This window comes from Lissotriton vulgaris, chromosome 4_1 (genome assembly GCF_964263255.1).
Source record: "Lissotriton vulgaris chromosome 4_1, aLisVul1.2, whole genome shotgun sequence".
Classification (NCBI taxonomy): Eukaryota; Metazoa; Chordata; class Amphibia; order Caudata; family Salamandridae; genus Lissotriton; species Lissotriton vulgaris.
Window position 1 is genome coordinate 32,257,185 of NC_141691.1, and position 10,242 is coordinate 32,267,426.

Below are 10,242 nucleotides of genomic sequence, written 5' to 3' on the forward strand. Positions count from 1 at the left end.
TTGTTTTTTCTTGGGACGATAAAGTCACTGAAAGTCTCACACATTCTATGGTAGAATGTCACTCACAACACACTAAAGCTATGACAATGCCACACATAAGCAATCTGAAACTTGCCAGCAAAAAAAATAGTCATTACAAGAATAAGGACATCATTGTGAAGTGCATAGTGAACCTCCTACTATCGATAGCAATTACAATTATGCATCACATGATTCCTTATGGCTATTATGTGGTGTATTTGAAAGTTTAGACTGAATTGTAGCTGATGTTGGTCCATGCTGGGCTGAATTTGGGCTTATACTCATACTGCTGTGGCTTGGAAAGGGTCTCAAAATCTAGCAACACTGTTGCAGAGGTCAGTGCTTCCATTCAGATACTGCTCCCCAACCACTCACAGAGTGTGGACTCTACACTACTACTCCATTGATATAACTCTTACCCAACACTCACAGAGTGGGGACTCTACACTAATACGCCATTGACATAACTCACACCCAACACTCGCAGAGTGTGGACTCTACACTAATACTCCATTGACACAACACCCACCCAACACTCACAGTGTGTGGACTCTACACTACTACTCCATTGACATAACTCACACCCAACACTCGCAGAGTGTGGACTCTACACTAATACTCCATTGACACAACACCCACCCAACACTCACAGTGTGTGGACTCTACACTACTACTCCATTGACATAACTCACACCCAACACTTGCAAAGTGTGGACTCTACACTAATACTCCATTGACACAACACCCACCCAACACTCACAGTGTGTGGACTCTACACTACTACTCCATTGACATAACTGTCACCCAAAACTTGTATAGTGTGGACTCCACACTAATACTCCATTGACATAACTGTCACCCAACACTTTTAGAGTGTGGACTCCACACTAATACAGGAGAGGACTGCAGAGAGGACGTGAGACCCGCATAACGAAGGTGCCCAATATACCGCCATCTAGCATATGAGTTGGCATTATATCGATTGAGGTTGTCTTATCCCATAATACCCATCGATTTACATATCAGCACCAAGTTGGACCATTATGAGAAGACTGTTTGATCCACAAACAAAGGGAAAGATAGAATATACTTTGTACACAAAGAAACAGAGGTTAAATTGAAAAGACACTCCAACAAATAGAGAACCTGAGAAGGAATGGTGAAGGTCTACCACTGCATATTTGAGAGCCACTGAATTGGCAATTCATTTTGAAGATGATATGTTTTTAACTGATCTGTCCTGAAGAAGGTGTTTAAACAACTAAAACAACACCGAAACGCGTCGACAAAAGTACCTTTATTAGTATTGTTTTATCTTTTTTGTACAATTTACTGTATACTATTTGTGTATGTGAATATTGTTGTACGCAGCATGTTAGAAGATAAGAATTTTAGAAAGAATTAGTATGCTCTGTGTGAGAAGTTGGCCTGATATGCAGTGTTCACTATTCTAGTGATCACTATGTATCAGTCCAAACAACCCTTATTGATGATTGGTTGTAAGTCAAGCGATAGACCAGCTATCCTAGTAGCATGGACAAGAGCAGTCTTTAGGCTAGACTCTAGAGGGCGTGTTAAGCCAGCTGTTATACCATCACATATACCCCTTGAACACCAAGTGAAAGGACACCACACAAGGGTTATGAAAATAAACAGTGTATTTATTTAGATCACAACAGCCCTGTACTCTTTATGAGGACAGGGTACTAAGCACACAACAAAACTCTTACGAAAATACTTTAAGTTGCACAATTACACAAATGCCCGAGGGGCACGGAAAACCATATACTATGGAAGTGGAATGCGAAATTACTAGCAGGTAAGTACTGGACTAATAAGCTTTGGAATCGCTAGGACTACGTTACTGAACCTTCAGATTAGTAGTAGGAGGCCTAGGGGACTCGGGTGCAGAGTGTGCACTCTCACGCGGGATGCGGGACAAAGTCTATGGAGTCTAGTAAAAGCAAAGTTAGTGTTCTCGGGCGAACCCGATAAGGTAGGCTGAAAACGAAAGTGGTTCTGGACCCTTGGATAGTGAGTCTATGCTGGGGCACCGAAATGCTGAAGTTACCTAGCCCAGGGGCTGCGGCTGCATAGCGTTCAAGTGTCATCGGAAACCCTCGTTGACGAACCAGGAGCCTGAAAGAAGGAGTTGCTGGCAGGCGGCCAGTGAAGATTGTTCGGTGGATCCAAGCCTGGATCGAAGATGGAAGACACCTGTAAGCAGAGGGGACCAAGTCCTGAATCACTAGCCAGTGATCAGATGGGCACCAGGATGGCACCGGATGGAGTCACCTCGACCAGGTGAGTGGGCGACGCTGGGCTCTGCAGTCTCACGGACCAGGAGGCGTTGTCGGCGACCAGGATGGAGGTGCGAGCTGTCCCACGATGGTTGATGGTGTCGACGTCGCTGGACCCAGGATTGGGGCAACAAGTCTTGGCAAATTCAAGCCCACGCGGTGGACCTAAAATGGCGTCTGGAGTGGACAAGGAGGGTCCGGGGTGCTCCTCTTTTGGAAGGGAGCAAGGGCCATTCTGGAGCAACCAGACTAGCAGTGGTGATGTCGTTGGTCGTCGTCGGGAAGGCCACAAGCCAGCGGGCTAGTAGCCAGACAACGCGGTGAGCAGCCAAAAAAAGCAGAAGGGCCCCACGCAGATCTCATGGATGCTGGGGGGCTGGTCTTTGGTGCTGGAGCTGCTCCGGGTCGGGGCTTCTCGGACCCCAAAGCACTCACCAGAGGATCCCTCTGCGGTCGTGCTGGATAGAAGTCGTGCAGCTCTGATGATGGCCGGTCCCTCGAGGTCTCGTCGCACCTACGGTTCTCAGCTTAGCTGTAGAGGTAGGTAGAGGTCAGAGGTGCCAGGGAAGCCGGGTCTCGTTGAGCTGGTCAGTCAGATTCCGGAGGAAGGACGTGCAGCAAACCGCAGAGTTCCTAGATGGTGCCTGCGGATGCAGGGTGACTACTCCTTAGTCACAAGGGAGAAATCTTAAGAAGAAGTCGAGAGTTCCTTTTGTAGAAAGTAGTATCTTGATTCAAAGATGATCTAATTTGGAAGGGTCCCCACTCCTGCCTTTATCCTAAAGAAAGGGGTGGGTACGCGACTAGGTCCTGCCCTAGGGGTGGGACCAGGAAGGGGGGTGGTTATACCCCTCTCCCATGCCGGACTTTCCACAGCTCAGGGGCAGGTGTGCCCCTGGAACTGGTTCTAGCTGGCAGATGCGTAGTGAGCATCGGGGTGCCACTTGCAGTCACCTTCCTGTAAAGCCCTGCCTACCCAGGATACACAAAACCCTGTCTGGGATGGTGCTAGCACTGCCCCTGATAGGAAACCCTTTGTCCAAGCTCCCCTCGCTGGAAGGACTCCCAGCTGCAGGGGGTCAGACTTGTGTCTGTGGTGGCAGCATCCATTTTGTGATGCTGAGGCTCGAGTTAACTTTAACCGGGGTTCACAGTTACATACATGTCGTGTCCCTCTAGAAGGGTGGAATGCTAACCCCGTCACCAGAATTGGCGAGGGGTTAGTATTCCAATTCGTATGACATCTTACTCGACATGTTTTGATAAAGCGATACCAAAGATAGCATTTAACCGCGAGGATTATAATGCACTTAAGAGTATATGGTATGCGTTATCATGGAACAGCTATTAGGACTTGGTTCTGCAAGCTGCAAACGGGCTCAGCTCATGCCAGACCACCATCTCACATGATTCCAAGCACTCTGCCTTCAGGATTGTCAAGGCCTGCCATAGGAGTGACTGATAGGAATCTGTGTGTCCATTTTAGGGTTAGATATAGGGATACTATATCTAAAGTAGAGGGTGATTACACCACCTTGCCCTAGCTGTCGTGCAGCCAGTTGTGTCAGATTTAGATGGCCAGCCAGCGGTGGCATAATACACGCTTCAGCCCCTGGTAGGCCCTGGGTACACCTATGCCCTGAGTTACAGGGTCTGATAAGGTGGCCCAGTACCAATTGGTAAATGCACCTAGGGTACACGTTGTAATTTAGTGAGAGAACAGCTAGGCTGTGGGTCTGATTAGCAGGCCCACAGCCAGAGAAAGTCGTAAACCAGTGAAACAAAAGCAAAAAATCTGGGTGATCATAGGATTGCAGACCCTACTCTCCTACACTCTGAGGTAGTCATACTTAATACTGTGTTTTTTATATTACTTTATGTACATTTTTTTAAAGAAATACTGATGAAAAAAGTACTTTTAATAAAATAAACAAATGAAACATATTTACATTTGAACAATCCTTAAGTTGTGTCATGGTAGTTACTAGATGGTCATTTTATCATTTCAGGAATTAACTGAGGAACACAGAAAGGACATCTTTTTGTTTATTGTTTATATTACCCACTCCTTTCTGGTTTATCTGAGGAACTCTCTCTTTTTGAGGTGCTCCACACTAATACTCCATTGACATAACTCACAACCAACACTCGCAGAGTGTGGACTCTCCAATAATACTCCATTGACATAACTCTCACCCAACACTCACCGAGTGTGGACTCTACACCAATACACCATTGACATAACTTTCACCGAACACTGACTGAGACTGGACTCTAGACCAATACACCATTGACATAACTCTCACCCAACACTCACAAAGTGTGGACTCTATATCAATACTCCATTGACATAACTCTCACCTAACACTCACTGAGTGTGGACTCAACACTAATATGCCATACTCACAACCAACACTCGCAGAGTGTGGACTCTCCAATAATACGCCATTGACATAACTCTCACCCAACACTCAGTGAGTATGGACTCAGCACTAATACTCCATTGACATAACTCTCACCCAACACTCACCGAGTGTGGACTCTACACCAATACACCATTGACATAACTTTCACCGAACACTGACTGAGACTGGACTCTAGACCAATACACCATTGACATAACTCTCACCCAACACTCACAAAGTGTGGACTCTACATCAATACTCCATTGACATAACTCTCACCTAACACTCACCGAGTGTGGACTCAACACTAATATGCCATACTCACAACCAACACTCGCAGCGTGTGGACTCTCCAATAATACGCCATTGACATAACTCTCACCCAACACTCAGAGAGTATGGACTCAGCACTAATACTCCATTGACATAACTCTCACCCAACACTCACCGAGTGTGGACTCTACACCAATACACCATTGACATAACTTTCACTGAACACTGACTGAGACTGGACTCTAGACCAATACACCATTGACATAACTCTTACCCAACACTCATAAAGTGTGGACTCTACATCAATACTCCATTGACATAACTCTCACCTAACACTCACACAGTTCTGACTCTGCATCTATATACACAATACACTATATTGCTATTACCCTAATGTAATTTAATGTAAAGTACATTTCTATAGCGCTACTACCACTCCAAGGAGCATCTTGGCGCTTAATACCAACCCAGATGGAGTAGGTTGCTTAGCTGAAGCAATTCGAAGGACCTTACACCCTTTACACTAGAGCTTTACAAGCAGCATCAGTGAGCGAGAAAACCCAGGTTTTCAGGGCTTTCCTGAAGAGGGATTCTGATGAGATTTTCTGAAGCTGAGGTGGCAATTTGTTCCATGCTCTGGAACCCAAGACAGCAAGAGATTTCCCACCTTTGGTGGCAAGCCTGAATTTTGGGATTACTAATAAATTCTGGTTAGAAGACCTCAAACTCCGAACGGGTAAATAGTGTTTAAAGCCTTTTGACAAATACCTAGGCCCTTGTGAATGAAAAGCTCTAAAATTGATGACTAAAATTTTAAATAAAATACGCTCATGTATTGGGAACCAGTGAAGGGCATTGAGTGCAGCCGAGGCAGATGACTTTCTGGGCCAACCAAGGACCAGGCGAGCGGTGGCATGCTGGACCATTTGCAGCCTGTGGAGCACAGATTTATTCGCTCCCGCATACAGGCTATTGCAGTAGTCCAGTGTTGATGTTATGAGCGCCACCGCTACAGTTTTCCTTGTTGACAATGGGAGAAGGTCAAAAAATTTCCTAAGCGTTCTGATGATATGGAAGCATGTGCCAGCCACGATAATTGCTTGTTGCTTGAATGACAGTAAGTCATCAAACTTAACGCTCAGAAGAGATGGTATTGGGAGGGGCTTCAGCATCTTCAGGCCACCACTGCTTGGGGGAAAACACATTTTGGGGACCAAACGGTAATATTTCAGTTTTCCCTGAATTGCATTTGAGATGGCTGATCTTCATCCACTCAAATGTAGCAGTGAGGCAGTTTTTAAGAATTTGTTCAGCTTCAGCAGCTCCCTGTCCAGTACCAGGATGAGCTGCTTATCATCAGAGTAAGATATTGTGCTGATCTGGTAAGAGGAGATAAGCTTGATCAGGGGGACCATATATAGATTGAAAAGTACAGGGCTCATACTAGAGTCCTGAGGCACCCCTGTGCTGATGGATTTTTCTTCAGAGTTGAATTCTCCCAGTACGTTGACTTGACATCTTTGGCTGAGGACGTTTTTGAACCAAGCCAGCACTACTCCTCCTATCCCTGAGTTGAGTAGACGGTCAATCAAGATTGTATGTGAGACCGCATCGAAGGCCGCCGATAGGTCGAGTAATATCAGGACGGCCTTCTTCCCCTGGTCAATAGTGGATCGCAGGGTCTCTGCTGAGAACAGGAGGGCGGATTCTGTAGAGTGCTTGGACCTAAAGCCTGATTGGTTGACGTGTAAGATGTTATTGTCTTGTAGGAATTTCGTGAGTTGTCTATTAACAAAATATTCGGTCAATTTAAACACCAGTGGCAACAATGAAATGGGACGCAGGTTAGAAAGAATAGTCGGGTCAGGTAAAGGTTTTTTCTGAAGAGGTTTAACGGCTGCTAGTTTCCAATCACGGGGAATCTCGGCTGTGGCAAGTGACGAATTGATGATGTCATTAATAATAGGGTTTACCTCATTGACCAAGGCTCTTAAGAACATAGGAGGACAGGGGTCAAAGGGAGATCCAGATTTGCTTGACAGAATGGCCTGATCTGAAAATAGGTCATGTTAAAATTGTTTTCATTGTTTGATTCCATTCTTTCCTTATCAGAGGAAATCAGTATCGGTTGGGGAAAGTCCTTGACAATGTCTAGAATTTTCTTTTAGAAGTAATCAGCAATGGAGCTGCAGAGAGGCAGCGAAGGGGGGATTTCCTGTAAGAGTGCTCTGGGGTTTGTGAAGCTGTTGACAATCTTAAATATGTCTTTCTGTCCATTTCCAGAGGAAGCCATTGCCTCTAGAAAATAAGCTTTTTTCGGCAATTTAATTGAGGCGTGGAACTGCCTGTGGGCTGCTTTAAAAATACTAAGGGCACCGGGCCACGTAATTCCTACGCCACCTACGTTCCAATGATCTTACTTCACCTAACTCTACTTTCAGGGCTAGTGAGAACCAAGGGGCGCTCTTTTTGTTTTTAATACTACCTGAGTTTTTTAGGTTCATTGGGTCTGACTGCTTACTTAATGTTGTAATCCACTCGCAGAACTGCGGAATGTCTATCGAGGTGTACCCAGAAAGTATGGGTTTACTCTCTCTTACTTTCTCCAGAAGATCTGGTTGGATAAGTAATTTTTCCCAGTCAGGTTTATGGCTTCCCACTGTTCTTTTTATAGCTTTCTCTGGGGCATTATGTTTTAATACAAGGTCAAAAGGAATACATTTGTGGTCTGACCAGGTTTGGACAGAGGGGGGTTTAATGGTCAGAATGTCTGAGTTGGAACAAATACAATCTAATATATGGCCTGCTATATGTGTGGGTTCCTGAGTCAACAGAGTTAAGCCAAGGACACTAATTATATCCATAACACACGTTACCCCTGGTTCTTTATGGGAGTCTTAATGGAGATTGAGATTCCCTAGCAACGTGAAATGGGCAAATCTGAGCGTAAGATCTCTCAGTACATCCCCAATGCTCTCCAGGAATTCTTTAGGTTGACCCAGAGGGCGGTATACCAGGGCGCCAGAAAACGTCAAGGAGTCATGAAGGTTCAGACAAAAGGCCATAGCCTCTGCCCCCTTAATGTCTGGCAGTTCATAAGTAGTGCATGTCATAGTGTCACTATAAATAATCACCAGCCCCCCTCCCCGTTGCTCCTGCCTATCCAGACGCTGTATTAGAATCCCTTGCGGGAGGGCCACTGCTATGTCCGATTTCACCAGGCCTTTAGCCAGGTTTCAGTGATAAGGAGCCAGTCTAAATCCCCCTCTGTAATCAAGTCATAAATATGTTGTGCATTCTTGCACACTGATCATACATTAATAAGCCCCCCTCATGAACCAATGGGTTGTGGCTTCCCTTGGATGCTAGCTCCGGGCAAACTGTTGCTTTACAATGTTGACAGCAGACCGGGCCATTCCATGTGTCAGGTTTCAAAACATCATGGCAGTGAGTAGAAAGATTATTCAAAGAAAGAAGACATGCCCTAGACAGGCCGGGGCCTCTAATATGGGGGACATTAAGTATGGCCCCTGGGGCCTCCTTGGCGCTGACGGGCGCAGATGTTGGATTCAGTCTGTTGGATTCACCTTTAGATTATTTTTTCAGCAAACGTTGTTGGTCAATTTTCATGACCTTTTCTTCAGTGTCTTCAAGTATTTCAGAAGGGTAATTTATTTCCAAAGACTTTGCTTTGGATTCTTGCGTGATGCTTTTGCATATTTCTGAGACTGCAGATTTTCCTCTGATTCTCAAAAACTTGGAGAATTGTACGTTATGAATCAAGTTGGTAGGGAGAAAATGGTGGTACAATAACACATTGTTCCTATCTGTAGGTTTGTTGTAAATGTCTCTAAAAGTGATATTTCAGCGTTCCTGATATTACTAGTAAATGTAATTCTTGTTTTAATTTGAGTCAATCTTGCGATGTGATGATGTCATTCATCTAGTGTACCTTTCCAAATTAAATAAATGTCATCTATGTATCGACAGGACATTATCAAATGTTCTTGCCATGTCGCAATTTCCCTCAAAAATTCAAAATCAAACTAAGTCATGAATGTATTAGCATGTGCTGGAGCCCCAACAAATCCCATAGAAGATCCTCTAAGCTGAGAGCAAAATTTCCTAATCCATTAAAAGTGGCTGTGGTGAATATGTTTCTTTTATAAAAAAAAACATTTAGAGAAATATACTTGTAATTTCCGTTGTGAATCTGCACAATTCCAATGTCACTTGTATATAATGAGACCAATCACAGGAACTTGTGAGGGTTTCTATATCTGCCTTATAATTGATTCCAACTATGTCTCTAATGCATTCTGTGCTTTAATCCATTGTCTAATCTGAACATCTCTATTATTCAGTACAAGATCATAGAAAATATGTTGTATTATTGCTACTCATCTGGCCAATCACTACACAATGTGTAAGCGGCTGCGGGTAGTTGGTAAATAATGACAATATGTTTTACCATATCATTGTCAGTGTGCTTTTGCAAAAAGCACAATCATTAACAATTGATCATTTTGTCAATACTCTCTTCCTGCTTATGATTACACTAACAACAACAGCTTGTAGTAACCACTCTGTTCATAGTTGAAATGACCAGATTTGATGAAACAACTAACTCATCAAGAGTGAAGAAGACCTTACAATAAATTTCAGATTTCAACGCATACACACAGACAATATATTTGTAAGATTAAAATTACTCCCCATGCCTTCAAATTCGGTAACAGGATTCATAGAAAACAGAACATGTCTAAATACATAAATGAATATAAATATTACCTGATGTGAAGATTTTGTTGAAAAGAGGTAATATCAGTGTAATTACATTATCAAAGAAGTCAGAATCCTTTGCAGTATATGTATCCATCACTATATTTGCATCTAAATATCGATCGTGGAGCTCTTTCAGAACAGAGAACGATGCCATTTTCAACTATGCAAATCTTAAGGCTCAAATTCTTCTGTGCGCGCTCTTACTCTTATACTAACTGATCTAAATTATTGTTGAATAGAAGCCAATGTCATACGCATGTGCTCAAACACTCATTGCAAATTCATTTTTACAGTTAATCTCCTAAATATTTGTCAACCTGTTTGCCAAACCAAGTATTGAGCCAAATAGAAACAGCAACACAATTTCACAATTCTGCTACTACAGTGAATAGGACATTTGGAAAAATTAACAAAAAAGACATGCACTTCATATTTTATGAAAAAGCTTTGTTTTCCGA

At 43.6% G+C, this 10,242-nt stretch overlaps 1 protein-coding gene across 1 annotated transcript in view; it reads right to left on the reverse strand.

Annotated features, from left to right (window-relative positions):
• The window catches only part of LOC147718279 (nicotinamide N-methyltransferase-like), a 78,301-nt gene extending 68,337 nt beyond the window's left edge, over positions 1 to 9,964 (reverse strand). Inside the window, exon 1 of the mRNA XM_086966676.1 lies at positions 9,791 to 9,964. Within this exon, the coding sequence (XP_086822802.1) occupies positions 9,791 to 9,938 (148 nt within the window). The 5' untranslated portion in view covers positions 9,939 to 9,964. The remainder of the gene's footprint in view (positions 1 to 9,790) is intronic.
• Between the last annotated feature and the right edge of the window lie 278 nt (positions 9,965 to 10,242).